Raw genomic sequence first — 18,730 nt, forward strand, 5'->3', positions numbered from 1 at the left:
CTTAACAAATCATCTCCTCATGATATTGTAAACCAGTAATAAACATGGTATATTGGAGTTATGTTTATGATAATCAAGACAGATAAGCCCTTCCATTCAACTTCATCCATCTTGGAAACATTTTTTCGGTAGGAAATATCTCTGAAATCCCTAGTGCAAGGAACCATTCTAGGTACTGGGAACATGGCTTTGAACAAGATATTCCAAATTACTGCCAATTAGGAGTTTACGTTATAGTGTGCAGAGAGAGACAATAAATATGAAAACAAAAAGAGTTTTTAGGGGACCAATAATTGCTCTAACAGTCAGTGAAATGAATGACTGGGTTAATAAATAAGAAAAGGCCTTTGTGTGGAGGTGATTATTAGAGTTAATGTGGAAAAAGCAGAGAACCCAAAGAGCAAAGACTGAAACAAATATAATCAACAAAAAGAAAAGTAGATAGCTGAGTAATGAACCAGGTTTACTTGGAGGTAAGATCAGAGAGATGAGGTAGCCAGACCATGGAAGGCTTTGAAGGCAATGAGGAAGCTAGATTCTAGCTGGTAACAAGAATCTGAGTTTTTGCTAGGGTGTGGGTGACATAATTGGAGTCATGCTTTAGAAAAGACATTTGGCTATTTTGTGGGGATTGGGTGGGGAGGAAAAGTGGAAGCAAGAAAGCCAATGGGGAAACTGCTGTGGTGGCTCAAACAAGGATTGTCACTGTAGAAATTATGAGAAGTGGGAAGACTCAGGAAATGATTTGGATAGGTAAATTAGAACTATTGGTGCTCTGCCCATATCCCCGTGGCAGTTTCGGTTTCAGTGCATGCTGCAGGCTTCCTACTGCCTGGCCAGAATCCTAACTTCCTCACCTCTGCAGGGAACAACTCTGATGCATGTTCTACACCATCTTCTCAAAGGTCCCAGTGGGATCTGTCCATTTTCAGTAACTTTGTCCATTGTCAGTAATCCAGCTGTCCTTATCAGTAACCTATTCATCATCATCCACTATATTGGCTTCCATCCTTTCTTCTCTTTCCCAGCCCCCACAAATGCCTCTTGGAATCACCTCCTATAAAAACAAAGTACTCCAATCCCTGTCCCAGGGTGGGTTTCTATTGTCAGTTCAAGACACTAATTGTAGTAATTCTAAATTTTCTACCTCAAGTATATTTTCCCATCTACATTCAAGGCCCTACTTATGAATCTTCTTGGAGTAAATTATCTGGACCATCTTCAGCGAATGCATCTTTTAGTCAAACTAGTTGGACAGAAGGGCTATGAGAGCACCTGGCTCCAAGAGCCTCAGCAGACTAGGTTTGTCCCTTGCTGCTGACAAAATCCAAAGACAGAGAAATGAGTGGTGGTGAAACAGTAAAGGAATTTATTTCAGTAAGGCCAACAGATTAGCATTTCAAAGACTATCTCCAAAGTGCCCAAAATACTTAAAAGTTTAGGGCAGCCGGGGTGGCTCAGCGGTTTAGCACCACCTTCAGTCCAGGGCGTGATCCTGGAGACCGGGATCGAATCCCCACATCAGGCTCCCTGCATGGAGCCTGCTTCTCCCTCTGCCTGTGTCTCTTTCTCTCTGTCTGTCTCTCTCTCTCTCTCTGTCTCATAAATAAATAAAATCTTTTAAAAATACTTACAAGTTTATGTAAGGAAAATGGGGCAAAGGTTGGTGGGTATGTGCAGGTAGGCAATAAAAGTCAGGTCATCATTGTCATGAGTAGAGGGTCTTGATGACTCAGGGAAGTCCCTATTGCTTGAGGTGGTAGTTTCAGTTCCCATCAGGGGACGCTTTGCCTACTCTTTTGCCAGAGTTAAAATACAAGAAGGAAACAAGAACTCAGTAGTTGGGAGTAGTTGAAGTCCTCTTTCAAAGCCAGGGAAACATTAACTTGGAAGAAGAGGTAGAGTTTCTCTGCCATCTCTGTGCCTTGTAAAGCACCATATCCTGCCACAATGGAGTCCTCTGGAATTTAGTGATGATCTCTGGTCACCAGGCTCTTAATAAATTCTCACTAAACTATTGTAATAGAGATTTGGGTTAAGTGTTCAAATATGGTGATTAACCATTGTAGTTTGCCTGGGACGGAGGGGGTTTCTCAGTGTTAAAACCTGCCAGTTACCTGGGACTAGTGGTTTTTTAACACTGAATTATTGGTCACTTTAAAGTGACCCAGATTTTTGGTATTTATCAAAGTTTCGGCCCTGGAGTAAGAAATATTTGAGTTCTCAATTCTGACCTGCCATTTAGTGGCTTGGTAATCATGGGCAAATCCCTTAATCTTTCTATTCCTTCATTTCTTATTTATAGAGTTAACACTAGTACCAACATCATGGATCTGTAAAGATTAAATGAGATTATATGTGATAGGCAGAATAATGGCCTCCCAAAGATATCCACATCCTAATCCTCAGAATCTGAATATAATGTTACATGGCAAGAAGGAATTAAGGTTGCTAATCAGCTGACCTTGAGATAGAGATATTTTTCCGGATCCTCTGGATGGGTCCCACGTATACACAAGTCTCCTTAAAGTAGAAAAGGAAGGTCAGAGTGATGCAGTGTGAGAATTCTATCAGCATTGCTATGAAGACAGAGGAAGAAGCTACTAGCCAAGGAATGTGGGCAAACTCTAGAAGCTGGAAAGGGCAAGGAAATGGATCCTCCTCAGAGGCTGCAGAAAGGAACTGCTGCCCTGCCCACCCCTTGAGTTTGGCCCTGTGAAACCCGTTTTGGATTTCTAATCTTCAGAATGCTAAGGTATTGAATTTGTGTTGTTTTAAAGCTACTGAGTTTGTGGTCATGTTACAGCACCTATAGAAAGCTAGACATGTAAAGTAGTGAACACATTTCTGACCCACAGCGTTGCTGGAATAATGTCAGCTAACTCGGTGTCTGTGTCAAGATTCACAGGAAGCATTTGACTTCTCTGCATTTTTCAGGGTGGACCAGGGCCAGGGCCAGGGCCAGGGCCAGGGTGCCAGCTTCTCCCACTTTATTCGTTATCACCTTTCTCAATCATTAACTCCTGAATAAATTATTTTTTGGATGCCTCAGGCCAGATATATTTTTCCTTTGAACCTTTAGCATTGTGTATACATCTATTATGCTTACTTGTCTTGTTTTACTTTGTTTCAGTTATTTGTGAATTTATTTTACTAATCCCTCTTAGTTTGGAAACAAGTTGAACATGAGGACAATTTTCACTAGCTTTTCTATTCCCAGGAGAGTATCAATTTTCATAAAATAGGTAATTTTTATTAAGTAATAAATATAGGGAAAGAGGAAATGAAGAAAAGCAGTTTTCTAATGTGACCTGAAAATTCCAGTCATATACACTCACATGTCAATGGCAAAATTTGGTTTGCAAGGGAGACAGAAAGAAATTACTCTCTAGCTAGTGTGGTTTTGTGTTCATCTAAAATTCTAAAGCAAGAAGAGAAGACTTAATATTGAGGAACAAATTAGTAGTTTCTCCCTTTACTCATTTTAAGAATAATTTGAGCCAATTAAAAGTTATCTATAATTATGGGTTTAGAAAGCTGTTAGGGAACAAAATGCCCCCAAAGGCATGGTAAACTAAAAATATGGTAAATTTTCTCATCCTGAAAGTCTGCTTGAATTAAAAAAAATAATTCCTTAGATAAGGAAAGAAAAAATTATTCCTTGATTTTCAGTTTCATAGAATTTGAACCCATAAATCTTACAACTATTATAACTAGAATATATTTGGCTACCCTGGGCCAAAATTTTTAAGAGCTTAAGCCAAGTTAGGTCAGTTTTGTAGAGTCTGCCCTTCAGAACTTCCTCATTTTTGAATTCCTGGCTTTAATGGCAAACAGAGTGAAGAAGAAAAACAGCAAAAGAAATGTGTGCCATGTTTGTAGGGAGGAGAGAGGTGGGTATACAGAGTTCTGAGTATAGTTACAAATATATATTAACTCAAGTTCTGGGTGGATTTTTGATGTCTCACTGGTTGGACCATCAAGATTTTTTAGGAAGACGAAATAAACACAAAATTCTAAACTGCGTTAATCTCCTGGAAATGTTATCATTTTTACTTGGGCTTTTCTCCAGTGTTGTAAGTCTTTCAACTAATGTAGCAGCCTCACAGTACGTGTTTAAGTTACTTTAGAATATGGATGGGTTGCCTTTTCTCCTAAATGAGTCAGGCATTATAAGCAGAGAGGATAGATCTAGATAGAGACTGAGTATAGGTATAGAGACAGAAACAGAGAGAGAGACAGAGACACGGGAGGCTCCTCTCACTCAACTTGTACCAAATAGAATTTTCAAAACTTGAACATATTCATAACTTTTTTTTCTCACCTACAAGGTCCAAGATAACCTTCCAGTGCACATCTTTAGGTTATTAATGTTGAAATGGATAATTTCACAGTATATTATGAACTAAAGACCAAGTAAAATCAGTATGGTCTGAAAGAAAGTTCTTAACACACTTTGCTATTTTCTGAGATTGCTAGTTTTGGGGGATGGTTGGCTGTGGGCAAGGATAATGTGGAACATTAGATGGAAATATAGTTGTGGAATTTTAATAAACTGCCAGTCTGCTAATAATATGCTTTTGTTCAAACCATTTTTTAAATTTGGCAGTTATTCATAAATCTTAGTCCAGAAAAAGAGTGCAAATTTTTCTTAGGAAGATGTGTACAGCATTTGGAGAATAAAGAAAAGACAGACCTTCAAACCTTCACACCTTCCAGAAAGAGACCTTATTCAGCACTAAACTACTAAATTTCTACTTTGAGAGGTTGCTGGAATCCTTTGGGATCCAAAGCCACAATTAGAGGAACAATTGGAAATAATAGAGTCATGTTTGAATAGTATTACATTTTAAGTACTCCAAGTGGTGGATTTTAGGTGGCTGTTAATATTTTTGGAATACTAAATAGTCCTTAAGAGTGCAATACTTGTTTCCTCCTGTATTTGAATGTTATTTTGATACAAATACAAAAATGAAAGAAAAAAAGCTCAACCTCAAATGTACAAATTCCTTTAACTTCTGAATATATAATTTTATCACTATCAATAAAATTTCAGAGCGGTGAAGACCAGGGACATTTTAGAATTCAGAGGGACCATGTATAATATTTGGCAAAAGCTTCATATGCTTCATGACATATATTTATCTTATCTTTCCCCTCCTGCTAAAGATACACTTTGCATAATTGCTCTGCATAATTGCATAATTCTGCCTCAGGCTATTTAGTCTAATGAGGGATTTTTGGCCTTCTACTAACTGGTCTCAAAGAACTATTGTCCTTCCCCTATTCCTCCCACCCTTTGAATCCAAGTCCAAAATAAATGAATGGTAACAAGTTTCCTTCACTGCTTTTTAGTGTAGAATTTCAGTTCAGGAAAAGTTCTGTTCAAGAATGAATTCCAGCAGTGTTCCTCATGCCAGCAGGCAGCATAAAAGTCTTGGAGTATGGAAGTAAGCCAGAGTAAATGCTGCTCTATTTGAGTGAAGAATCATGATAACATATGATTATGATTCTTAATGCAAACTTCATGGCCATCTTACCTTAAGAGCTTAAATAGCATTGATGGATGATAAACTTAAAGGAGAAATCATCCCAACTGTGATTTTTATAGACTATTCAAATGCAAAATATGGAGCAAAGTCTAAGAGAGAAAGCCTTCTTTGGTTGTGGAACAGTTGAACTACCGAGGTGGTCAGGCTGAAAGGTTTTAGAGTGGATATATGTGGGAGCATAAAGAGAGGGAGCGCAGGCAAGCTTTTCTGGGATAGACTTTACTCTTGGAGGTGAAAAGCAGTCTTGAGGACCCGCCTGGAGAGGCAGTCATATACCACTTCCCCCTTGGAGATGGCCAGGCCTTCCTGGAAGCCCTGGCCTCACCCATGTGGAGCTAGGCTGTGTAACCCAGTGTTTCAGGGGCTGGGAGGTGCAATCCTACTTAGGGTCATGTGAATGATATATTCAGTTCCTCATGCACTCAATCTGAATTTTCCTTCTCCATTCCACAAACCGGAGTTGTCTGATACCTAGAATCTGATTAGTCACATCCTTACTTAAAACTCCTCAGTGGTAGATTGTCTCTTAACATAAAGACCAAAGTTATTTTACCTCACCCCAGGCTTGCTCTCTTTCTCCTCACTAGCCACAGTTATGGCTTCCACATTCACATTTAGGGCAAGCTCCTTCCTGTCTTGCCTCCTTTGTAGGCAGTTTGCTATGCCTGGAATTCTCTTCACCTCCATCCTTCCTGCCCCCACCACCCTTCTCATCTGGCTGCCTCCTACTTATCCTTCTCATCTGAACTCAAAAGTCACTTCCCCCAAGAGCCCTTCTTTGAGCCTCTACACCAGGTTTGGCCCCTTCTCTCTTAGCCCCTCTTGTACACTCTCACTGCACTCACTCTTCATCCCCATTTGTAGCACTTACTACAGTTGTAGTTGATTGTTTATTTAACATCTTTTTCCATTGCTAGATTGTAAACTCAATGGTGACATCAGATATGTCAGTGAATTGCTCTATTTCCCATACTTAACATAGCATTTGGCGTATTGTAGATTTTTGATATATATATTTCTTGAATGAATAAATAAATAAATAAATAAATGATTAGTCAGCAAATGACCAACTTGAAAGTTGAATGGCTGATGGGTCTGATTCTCTTATACACACTTCCCCACTCCCCAGGATGTAGGGCAGGCCAGCAGGAGACAGGTAGAGTTGATGAGTCCCATAGGGCATAGCACAGTGAGGGAGAGGGAGGATAGGTGAGGAATGGGGGCTGATAAGCTCTTTTCTTAGAGGCAGGAGGGTCAGAGATCATATAGCAAAAACCATATCTTGAAGAAGAGTGAGGGCTTTGGATCCATTGGTGAGCAAGGCCTGTAGTGGATGCTGAGGGACATGCCGAATGAAGCAAAGAGCCAAAGATGCTGAAATGGACAGAATGAGTCAGAACAGGCAAAATGAAGGCCCTCTCTGTAGCTCCAGATATAAGATGCCAAAGTCTAGGGATACTTTTGGCTTCCATTCACATTTTCATGAGTGAAATGTTCATTTAAAGGAACCAGTCAAAAAAAAAAAAAAAAAAAAAGGAACCAGTCTAGGTGGCAAAGGTAGTATTTACCCAACTTTTCAAATATACTTCCGCATTTCCTCATCTGAAACCTCTATAGTCCCATGAGTTTGAAATTTAGAATTTTTTGAATTTTAGAAAGGGGATAGTTGGGGCACATATTAAGTTCTAAAACAGCATTTGTTATCAATCACATTAATAGTCATGCAGAGAAATATATGAATATGCACAGTGAGTGGGATAAAGAAACAGGTCAAGAGCTTCAAATCAATTCAGGTCAGATTTTGCTGCCAAATGAGATACAAAATTACATTTCAGATTTTTTTGAGTTTGGAAGTTCTTGATGGGGGATTGTGGCCCTGGTACAAAGCATTGTGTGCTCCTGCACCCTCTTAGTTCCTTTTTGACTGATTCTCAGCAGCAGGGGAGGAGTTGCTCTGGCCTGCTAACTCAGGTTCCTCAATTTTCAAAAATATATATTTTTAAGTAATCTGCATACCCAACATAACGTTCAAACTCACAAACCCCAGAAATGAAGAGCTGCATACTCCACCATTTGAGCCAGCCAGGCACCCCAGGGGTTCCTCTATTCTGCAAGGAAATCCCCTGAGTCTTCCCAGCCCTCTTTGCCTAGAAGGAAACTCGGCCATTCCTTTTTCTTATGCTACTAAGAGATGGCTTTCAGTCTACAATCCTTATTCAGTATCTGCTGTGTTCAAGGCTTAATCAGGAAATCGAAAAATAAGCAGAATCAACTAGCTCAGAAAAAAAATAGAATGTATGTACATACACATGAGTATGTATACGTCTGTATATAGGTGCATGTGTATACAGATAAACATGCATATCCATATCTGTATGTCTGTATATGTCTACATAAATAATATCTATGCTGTATATGGAGAGAGAACATTAAGCAAAAGTGGCAAAATAGTTACAATGAATAATTCTGGATACAGAATATATAGAGTTCTTTGTACTATTCTTGCAACCTTTATGTAAGTTTGAAATTGTTTAAAAATCCAGTTTTTAAATATTAAACTTGCATTACTGTTATCCAAACAAACTATTCTAACACACACACACACACACACACACACACACACAATTTCATCAGCTTCCCACTGCCCATATGAAGAAATTTTTAAGCTCCTTAGCATCAGACACAGGGACCTTCTATAATCTGGTCCCAATTTAATTTTTCTGCCTTATTCCTTACTTTCCCTGAAATGATCACTATCTATTCCCTCTCCTGTTTTGTTTTGTTTTAAGATTTTATATTATTTATTTGAGAGAGAGCAGGAGTTTGGCCAGGGGGAGAGGGACAAAGAGAAGCTGACTCTCCACAGAGCAGGGAGCCCGACTCGGGGCTCGATCAGAGGACCCCAAGATCAGGACCTGAGCTGAGGACAGATGTTTAACTGACTGGGCCACCCAGGCACCCTGTGGTCCTTCTCCTGGGTTTTTTTTCTGCTGTCAGAGGGAGGGTACATTGTATACTCTCCCTACTCCTCTGCTGTGACCTCTTATTAAATGAGAACAAGCTCAGGAGTCACTTCCTCTGTAACAGCCTTCTCTACAACCCTATGCAGAGTTAACCCTTCCCTCCTGTTATGGGCTAAATGTGTTCTCCAAAATTCATTTGCTGAAGCCCTAACTCCCAGTGTAATAGTATTTGGAGGTGGGGTCTTTGGAAGGTAAATAGAATAAGATGAGTTCATGAGGATGGGACTGTCATGATGTGATTAGTGCTCTTATGAGAAGAAACACCAGAGAGCTTGCTCTCTGCCATATGAGGACACAGCAAGAAGGTAACCATCTGCAAGTCAGGATAAGAGTTCTTATCAGGAACCCAATCTGTTAGCACCTTTATCTTAGACTTCACAGCCTCCAGAACTGTGAGAATATACATTTCTGTTTTTCAGGCCATGCAGTCTATGGTATTTTGCCATGGCAGTCTCAACAGAGTAACCCAGGTCCTCTGTGTATTTACAACACTTTGCAAAGAGGTAAAACATAATAGTTAGGACTCCTTCTTATATCGGATTGCTGACGGGCCTCTCTCACCCACTGGGAAGTGAATCCTGAGAGCAGCATCAGTGTTCTTGATCTTTCTGTCTTCACACAGTGCCTGAGACTCACTGGGTTCCAATCTTGCAGAGTAAGTGAAGGAGAATCTGAACCTGACCACTTCAGTCATTTATTAACCATACTGTTTGGGTGTGGATTCATTGCTACTTTACTTGAATTTGTGACAAGTTGATTTCAGCATTGGACAGAGAGAGCCACAGCTTCCAATCAAGCAGAGACATTGTGTATAGCTCTGCCTGCCTATCCCTGTATCATCAGTGATGGGCCTCAGTGGCCTCAAAAGAATATCTTACTAAAGATAAAGAAGGTTGAATGCCTTTAACTGAAAACTGTTACTCTGGAAAAAAAAAAAGACTTCCCTTCATATACTAGATGAATAGGAAATAGAAGATAAAACATACAGTAATGGAGAATTTTGTTAATGAAGTATTGGGTTTTCTTAAGGTTTTTTGGGTTTCTTTTTTTTTTTTTTTTTGTGAAAAAGAGCAGCAGGTAGAGGAGCAGAGAGAGAGAGGAACAAGCAGACTCTGTGCTGAGTGCAGAGCCCACCTCAGGGCTCAATCCCAGGACCCTGAGAGATCATGACCTGAGCTGAAACCAAGAGCTGGACACTTAACTGACTGAACCACCCAGGCACCCTGAAGTATGGCTATTAATAAATCATGAATAATTCTTTTCTTTAGGTAATACAAAGCTAAACAGAAGTAGGAATCTTGGCCTCCATTTGTTACCTTTCCTCCAGCTGATCTTTTATTAACAATATTTTTTCTTGGGGTGCCTGGCTGGCTCAGTCAGTAGAGCACGCAACTCTTGATCTCAGGGTTGTGAGTTCAAGCCCCACGTTGGGCGTGGAGCCTACTTAAAATTTTTTTTTTCTATACAGGCCTCTTGTTTTTGTTTTGTTTTGAGCTTAGTTTAGATCTTTTTTAACATAGGTCTCGAACTCATGACCCCAAGATCAAGAGTCACAGGTTGTACCACTGAGCCAGCCAGGTACCCCATGGCTTAAATCTTATAAGCGATTTATAAATCTTGTAAATGTGTAAAATAACATAGAATTTGATATATCCTTCCTTGCCCTCATATATTTTGAAAGGAACTGTTTAGACAGAAGTATTTATGAACGTAAATAAAAACACATGGAATGCTGAACATAAAAACTAAGTCTCAAAATGTTACGATGATGGCATGGTATAGTGGATGGAATAAGAGGTTTTTAATCAGAAAAATCAGACTCTACATTTTTATTTTGTGACTTAACTAACTCTATTTTTGAAGCAATTTATGGAAACCCATTAGGCCTCAAGTATATCTTCTATAAACTGGTGGTAATAATACCTATCTTTCTGTGGGGTTGTGCTGAAAATGAAAAAAAAAGTATGTAAATTATGAGTTCCAATACCTTGAGCATAATAGATACTCAATAAATAGTAGCTCTTACGATTAATACTTTTTATATCAGGAGAACAAAATAAAAAACTAATAGGTAATGAAAACTGTGAATATTGCTTTTACTAAAAATTTTTAATTTTGTTTAGAACACCTATTAGTAAATTGAGCTTATTCATATTTTCTCATAATGTTTTTATTAAAACTAAATTAAGTAAAATTAGAATAGTCACATGACGTATAGTAAGCACTCAATAAATACTCATTTTATTCTCTCCTCCCCAGCCTCTACACACATAACTCTTTTTTAAGGAATAGCCTAGAAAATAACTTTTTATATTCCTAGTCATTATATATGTCATTTGGAGTACACATACAAACACATACTAAGATAAAGGTCAGTTATCTATTGGTCACCTTCTTATATGAATCCTACTATTATCTTATATGAATCCTACTATTGCTGTTCTACTTGGCTTCAGATAATATATATGAACACATTCACATTTGCTGATCTTAACTCAAATATGAAAATAGCCCAGTAGTCGTGCATATAAGGGACATTCTGAATTTTGCCAACTATTAGATTTTTAATCAAGTGACTTAGTCATCGCTTTCTTATAAAGTACAGATTTTAACTTTTAGCTTTAAGGTCATGAACATGCCTATCCTCTAGTCACTTACTATGCTTATTCTCACTATAATAAGAGATTTAGAACTCACTATCCCACTAATCTTGCTAGCTCACATCCTGAATCAGAGAGAAAATTCATAGAGAGGTGAATTATACAGAAACTTAAACTCTCCTACGCTCAGAGCAGTTTTCTCTGCTGTTTACATCTGTTTTCACTGTACTTATCTTTGTTTTCAAGCTCCCAGCCACTGCCTTAATGATTTCCTTTTTCCATTTTTTTTTTCTGTCAATTTAATCTCTTATACCAAACCAAGGTTTACTATTTTGTCTTTTTCTCTTCTGGTCCATATGCTTTCACAATATAGATAAAAGAAGATTTTGCTGTATTATCATAAGGCGAGACTGACTAATAGAGCAAATTTTTTAAATAGGTTCTAGTATGGATTTCAACACATTTTTCAAATAGGTTCTAGTATGGATTGCAACACATTTAAAGTGATTACTCTTCCTTCTCAACCTCAAATTTAATTTTTAATTAAATGTGAATTCAGTTTTTTCTTTTTTTTTTTTTTTTTTTTTGGCCCAAGGGTCATGGGAACAAGTTTGAGTTTAGTCATTCATATGAGTTTTAACCTCCATAGTTATCTTGTAACCCAAACAAATATTAGTCATTCTAAGAAAGGGTTAGAAGAATTGTTTGGACATTTCATAGGACTTTGGCTCAGATAAGTTATTCCAATAATACATTTTCTCCAAAGAATGGCTTTAATTAAGGGCACCTGGGTGATTCAGTTGTTTAAGCATCCAACTCTTGATTTTGGCTGAGGTCATGATCTTGGAGTTGTGAGATGGAGCCCCGCATTCAAGCCCCACATCAGCCTCACATGGGGCTCCATGCTTAGCATGGAGTCTGCCTGAAATTCTTTCTCTCGCTCTCCCTCTGCCCTCCCCTACAACTTGCTTGCTGTCTGTAAAATAAATAAATAGGGGCGCCTGGCTGGCTCAATCAGTTAAGTGTCTGCCTTCATCTTGGGTCTAGTGATATGGAGCCCAATTCAGGCTCCCTGCTCACCAGGGAGTCTGCTCCTCTCTCCCCTTCTGTTCCACCCACTGCCCCTGCTTGTATTCTTTCTTGTGTGTGCTCTCTCTCTCTCTCTCAAATAAATCTGAAAAAAAAAAAATTCCAACTAGTCCTAAATATTACATAGGATTGGTCTATGACTCATAACTAGAGACTTTACTGTAGGCTGATAATGAACTAATATTAGTAATCTATGTGATTTAAAAGCACTGGCTTTACACTTTAGTGATTTAACCATTTTCCTAAATGCTATATATTATGTAGAATATACTGTACTTGTGGATAAGATATACAGTAATTTTGCATCAACAAAGAAAAGGAATTACCACTATAATATCCCAGTAAGTAGAGTAACAGTTATAATGTTCTGATAGAAAATGTTATCATTATTTTCATTAAAATCATTAATAATTTCAAGATTCTACTTCCCTTTCAGATATCTAGGTCTAACAATAAATGGACAGCGTGATCCTCCCCTGGGACCAAATTTTAGGACATTTTTTTTTCATGGCTTTCAATTAATGATCCAAACTCTACTGGGTAAGCAGGATTTGAGAGAGACAGAGTGAATATGAGCAGGGGGAAGGATCAGACAGAGGGACATGCAGGGAGCCTGACTCAGGGCTCTATCCCAAGACCCTGAGGTCATGACCTGAGCCTAAGTCAGATGCTTAATAATTGCTTAATAAACTGAGCCACCAGGCAGCTATCATAAGCAATTTTTTAAAAGTACTTTATGGGGAAGTATTATCCCTTCAAGTCATGGGATAGTCTTTACCATAGCAATGCAATGGAACATGGTACTATATGGTCTGAAATAACACCTACCCCAGAAAGACAGTATTTGGTTATCCTGTAGGTCACTTCCTGATCCTAAAGCTAGTTTTGGCAAAGAATGAATTTAACAGATGCCTGTGAAACTGATTGAACATCCTTTTAAAACAACAACAACAACAAAAAGTACTATGCAGAGGCATCCAGGTGGCTTAGTCCATTAAGCATCCAACTCTTGATTTTGGTTCAGGTTATGGTCTCAGGATCATGAGATCAAGCCCTGCATCACACTCTGTGTTTGCTTAGCAAGGAGTCTGCTTGTCCCTCTCCCTCTGCTCTTCCCCCTGCTCTCTCTCTCTCTTGCTCTCTCTCAAATAAATAAATAAAATCTTTTTTTTTTAAATACTATGCAGATATCCTAACTCATTTACTTCTAAAAATTGTGTGAATTTGTGTTGGTATGGATTCTCCAAGAAGCAGATGCCAATTCAGAATTAAATGTGCAAGAAATTTATTAAACTACATGCCTATGTCAGAGAATGAGAAGCGAAAATGAAGGATTTTCCCTCATATTTCCAAGGAAATGTGAATCTGATCATATCCTGATCCTACAGAAAATCCTACAATGCCTCCTTATGGCCCTTACATCATATTCAATATCTTTAACATGGCCTGTGACACTCTGCATGACCTGGCCCTTACCTCACAACCTCAACTTTTGATTCTTTCCCCTTCAGCTTCTTCACCACAGACTTGTTGGTGAACTCTTAGCTTCTTGATAATGTCCTTCTCTTTCTCTTCAATTTTTCACAGGCCTTTGCACTTGATGTTCAGTTCCTACCTTCCCATAGAGTTAACTCCTACTCCACCTTCTCATCTCAGTTTAGTTGTGATTTATTCTGGGTAACTGTCCCTGAATTTCCAGAAAGAGCTACCCTCTGTACAAACTCAGTAGTCAATAGATTCCCCTCCTCCCCCATTCCTCACCTCCAATCCTCAAAAGGATTTTCTTATATACAGGAAATACATGTCCTAAAGCCATGTCTGCTGTTGGCTTTCCCAACTAATTCCACCATCATTTGATGTGACTTTATTTATGTCTTACTTAATGATCTTTCTAGTGGTAAATGGGCAGATTTTCCTCAGTTTTTGGCCTAACTCTGAGGTGGAGGCAACAATAGGCACAATAAGGGAAATAAAGATATTTTGCCTATTTTCCCAAGACTGCTTTAATAACTCAGAATAAGTAATTTGCTAGGAGTTGGTGGTTTGGATTTGTGGCAAGAATAAGAGTTTGGGAGTCAAACTCGGGTTGTAATCCTAACTCCACCATTGATAACTGTCTGAGTTGACTCTATGAGTCTCAAGTTTTCATCAGCCAAAAGGTCAGCGGAAATCATGGCAGACATGGACAAACAGGGTGGTTGCAGGGTCTGTAGCTTTGGAACCTTCGTGAGATTGTGAGGATTGAGGATTACATGCAGTGACATAAGTATATGTAAAGCACAAAAAGAACCTGGCTTTGCTGGACACCTGTCAATTTGTAGTTCAATCATCCTGAGCTCAAGGAAAGAACAGACTGATAATTTGAATATGTCCTTACATTGATGTATCAATGGGTGGTGGATTGTAAGGGCCAGTGCTGTCCTTCCAAGGATGCATGCAGTCCTTGTCTGCCTGACCTCAGTTGTGGGTAATGAAGGCTCTGGCAATTGTGTGTGCTCTCCTGCTTGTCTGTCCTTAAGTTTTCTCTCAATTCATTCTATTTCATATTTGCACCATGAGGCAATAGTAATGAGTGCCCATGACCTCTTTGCATGATAGTTGGAGAGCAAGTAAGGACACATACCACCTATTTCAGTGTTATGTGGTTTTGGAAGTACAGAGTCTAACTGGCTCACCTACGATGAGAAACAACCCTCTTCAGAGGGCTGGTCATCTGAAAGTCTAGGGCCATGTGTTACTAGCCCAGGATCATGTTTTGTGGCATCAGGGGAGTCCTTCAGACACCAAAGCTCCCAAACTCACAAGTTACTGGAAAAAGTTGAATTTTCTGCAAAAAGAAAACCCAGATGACTGAGACACTAGTTGCCTGACTTATTACTAAGTCCCAAGGCCTCACTCTCAGTCATAATTTTACCAGGTCTGGAGTAAGGCCAGGCATGTTTCTGAAAATGTCATAAGTTGTGATGTGTGTCCCTAGATAAGGAATAATGAAGTAAGCCATCTCCAAAGTTCCATTAGCTCTCTAGTTCAAGAGGCAGGCTGAATTGTAAACAAATGGGTTTTCCCTCTTGTTTTATAGGGTAAATTGTATAAAATAATCTGTTTGTACTTTCTACCTTGTCTTCATCCCCAAATGTCTGGTACCTTTGTCATTTTCATAGAACCTAGTGCCCTGAGTAGCAACAAGGATAGGTAGATGGTCTCCTGCAAAGTTAAGACATTTAGACAACTTTTGTTTGTCACATTGAGATGCTCTGATGTATAATTTTCTTATGCTTTCTATGTAAAGACCACTACTCTCTGGTATACAATTCAGTCTTTTTATATGAGAAACCTATTTATAATTTACTGACTAATTTTGCAGCATGCATTCAGATATTTTCCTGACCCATCACTATAGTAACCGGGAGAGAGGCCTCATCCTGGAGGAGATGAAGGCAGAAGCCTGAGGAATAAGAGCCTACAGGGAAAAAAAGGAAAATCTGAGGTAAGGGTTCCCTTCAGCTTTTTCTTTGAAAGAAAGACCTTTATGTTTGAAATATCGCAGGGGCAGCTTGTGCCAAGAGTGAGGAAATCTTTTGGCAGTTACTGTGATCTTCATGCCAAGTCACCTCTTTAGATATTACTGATAATATGTAAATAATGCAAACATAACACTGTCTGACCACTGTCCCTCTTCATTGCTATGTATTTTCACCCAGCTGTGACACTTGCTGTCTTCTAGCTGATGCTGAGGATGCCAAATCCTGGCTCATGACAGTCATACTCCATGTCTCTTTTACTTGGCCAAGAAAACTGTAACATTCTCTCTTAATTTGTCAAATGTAAAGACATTAGGTACTCCCTAAAATTTGCTGCTGAGCAGCAGAGTATGAATTAGGATGAGCACTTCATGGAAAGAAAAGTAAACTATATTGAAATCTAAAATGAGGAGGGATACCTGGGTGGCTCTCAGATCCTGGGATCGAGTCCCGCATCAGTCACCCCGAGGGGAGCCTGCTTCTCCCTCTGCCTATGTCTCTGCCTCTCTCTGTGTCTCTTATGAATAAATAAATAAAATCTTTTAAAAAATGAAATCTAAATGAGGAAAATAATGTATAAGAGCAAAATAAAGCAGAAAAATCACTAAAGGGATGAGAAAATAAATATAATTTGCTAAATTCATTCAATCAGAAGAGTCTGTAAAGAGGGAAAGCCCAAATCAAAATATTACAATAAGTAAAATTTGCAAAATCATTACAGGCAGGCAGTTAGATTTTCATGACATTTCACATTACTAAGCTGTAGCCTTGAGATTGATGTTGGGGGTTATTTGTGTGATCTTCAAATATGCAGGCCTTCTGCATAGGCCTCATAACTCCAGAGAAAATGGATAGGTTTCCCCTAGAGGGAAATTAGTGGATGCTAAAGGGGTTTACAGGGCAGCCCTGGTGGCTCAGCGGTTTAGCACCGCCTTCAGCCCAGGGTGGGATCCTGGAGAACTGGGATCGAGTCCCATGTCAGGCTCCCTACATGGAGTGGAGCCTGCTTCTCCCTCTGCCTGTGTCTCTGCCTCTCTCTCTCTATGTCTCTCATGCATAAATAAATAAAATCTTTAAAAAAAAATAAAGGGGTTTACTGTATAGACTGTCAGGAAAGGAAAGAACAGGGAAAAGTTGGGGGAAGGTATCTTTAGCTGATTTAGTGCCATCCTTTTCCAGAACAGACTTCGTTTTTCTCAGTTACTTAGTTACCCAACACATCACAAAGAGTAATCTATTGGCCCTTAGGTACAAAAAAAGAGGTGAGTCAGACACTTTATGGGATTATTTCTTAGTAGAAAATTAAAATAAATGTTTCATGGATTTCTCCCTCTCTTCTATTGCAAAGTGAACAAGTACATAAAGGAAGAGGAGGATTAGGTAAAGGGACAAGATTAATATGAGCTTTTAAACTCTCAGATGTGACCGAGGGAGGTCATAACTGACTCTGAACTGCTTCTTATCATGTTGGGGTTCCAGAAAAGGTAGAGTTGAAAGAGGATGGATTTTCTTGTCAAGATCTTAGGCAAATAATTTGCTAGAACCATGGCTGGCATCCAAGGGATAGAAATCACTGGGATTGTAGGGTATTTAAAGTTCAAAACTTTAAAGCATTGCAATAATAGTTGACTCCAAAATGTTCTCTGGAAATATTCTGTTATCAATGGGCCCATTATTGCTGTATGCTTCCTAGTTCGTTCGCCATTTTACATATCTTTTAGAAAATGTTTTATTGTATATTTTATCTGCCTAATTTTGAAAGCAGTTGAAACTATTATTATGTGTTACAAAAGAAATTATATTCTTATCCAAGTAAACTGACCGATGCAACTGCTAAATGTCAGACTCTTAATTGGCATTTTCTCTGCTTTCAATACAAGTTTAGCTCTGTTCCTCTGCACAGCGCACTTCTACCACGGAGGCCAGAGCCACACATCAAAGCCAGAAGTACACAGAGTCATCAGAGTTCAGAGTTTTTCCTGCTTCCCTGTGGAGGGGTCAAGAATACAAACATCCTCAATTGCTACAGCAGGAGGGAACATTAGTCCATCAACAGAACCAAACAGGAAAGACCAAATGGACATTTCTTCTATTTATTTTGTGACCATTAGGGAAGATGTAGTTTATTTCTTTCACCTAAATTTGTCAATAAAGCACAGCAAACATATAAGATGTAGTCATTTTAGTTCATTTAAACTCTGGTTTCAGGAAGATATAATGCTGCTTTCTGGTTATTTTACTTACTACAATTTATGCAATACTACATTCTTAGGATGTTGGAATTTTACTATATCTGAAGTCAGTTCTTTCTTTATTAAACTGTGAAACTGAAACTTAACATTTGCTTCAACCTATTGAGATATATATTATGATTCACTTAGACTTGAATTAAATTTCTCAGATATTTTCTTTCCCAATCCAAGAGAATGCCCATTTATTGAACAGAATAACTTTGCCTCCTTTCAGTTTGTGATAAGGTGTCAAATGTGTCAGATAAGGTCAGGAAATACCTCAAATGGTACTTCAGAGGCTTCTTTGCCTTACTAAAATTTTAAATCTTGGTATATCAGTTGGTTATCTACTCCATTACATCAGAGCAAGCTCTGTTACTTCACTGCCAGTGGCAGCAGATAAGCAAAAATGAGGCATGTTGTAATGATTTAAACAGGCCTAGTGAAGAAGCAAAAGAGAATGTAATTTGTATTTTTAATGAATATTTCCAGAAATAAATCAAGAAGTTGCTTCATTATTCTTATAATTACTTGTAATCTCTTAATTCTAGAAGACTCTTTGGCCTGCTGTTTAAAAGGAAATAAATGTTTCTTTTTAGCTTCTCTCATTATTTTTCTCATCCAGCCAGTGGTGTACCAAGGATTAGATGGTGGGAGTGGTCTACCCCTAGCATAGGCAGTAAGGGAGTGCTTTGTGTATAGAAAATTAATAAA

The 18,730-nt window shown here is 38.6% G+C and overlaps 1 protein-coding gene across 30 annotated transcripts in view; it reads right to left on the minus strand.

The window, feature by feature from the left end:
* The window catches only part of WDR27 (WD repeat domain 27), a 216,087-nt gene that overhangs the window by 162,652 nt on the left and 34,705 nt on the right, over positions 1-18,730 (minus strand). For 25 of the 30 annotated variants that reach the window (XR_012033290.1, XR_012033376.1, XR_012033377.1 and 22 more), the window contains one exon: positions 2,465-2,523. The exons of the other annotated variants lie outside the window; for them this stretch is intronic. Coding sequence is in view for 1 of the 25 variants with exons in the window: in XM_072831241.1 (XP_072687342.1) it covers positions 2,465-2,523 (59 nt within the window). In the remaining 24 variants the exon portion in view is untranslated. Of the gene's footprint in view, positions 1-2,464; positions 2,524-18,730 lie in introns of those variants that run through there. 30 annotated transcript variants of the gene reach the window in all.

Source organism: Canis lupus, chromosome 1 (assembly GCF_048164855.1).
Source record: "Canis lupus baileyi chromosome 1, mCanLup2.hap1, whole genome shotgun sequence".
NCBI classification, from domain to species: Eukaryota; Metazoa; Chordata; class Mammalia; order Carnivora; family Canidae; genus Canis; species Canis lupus.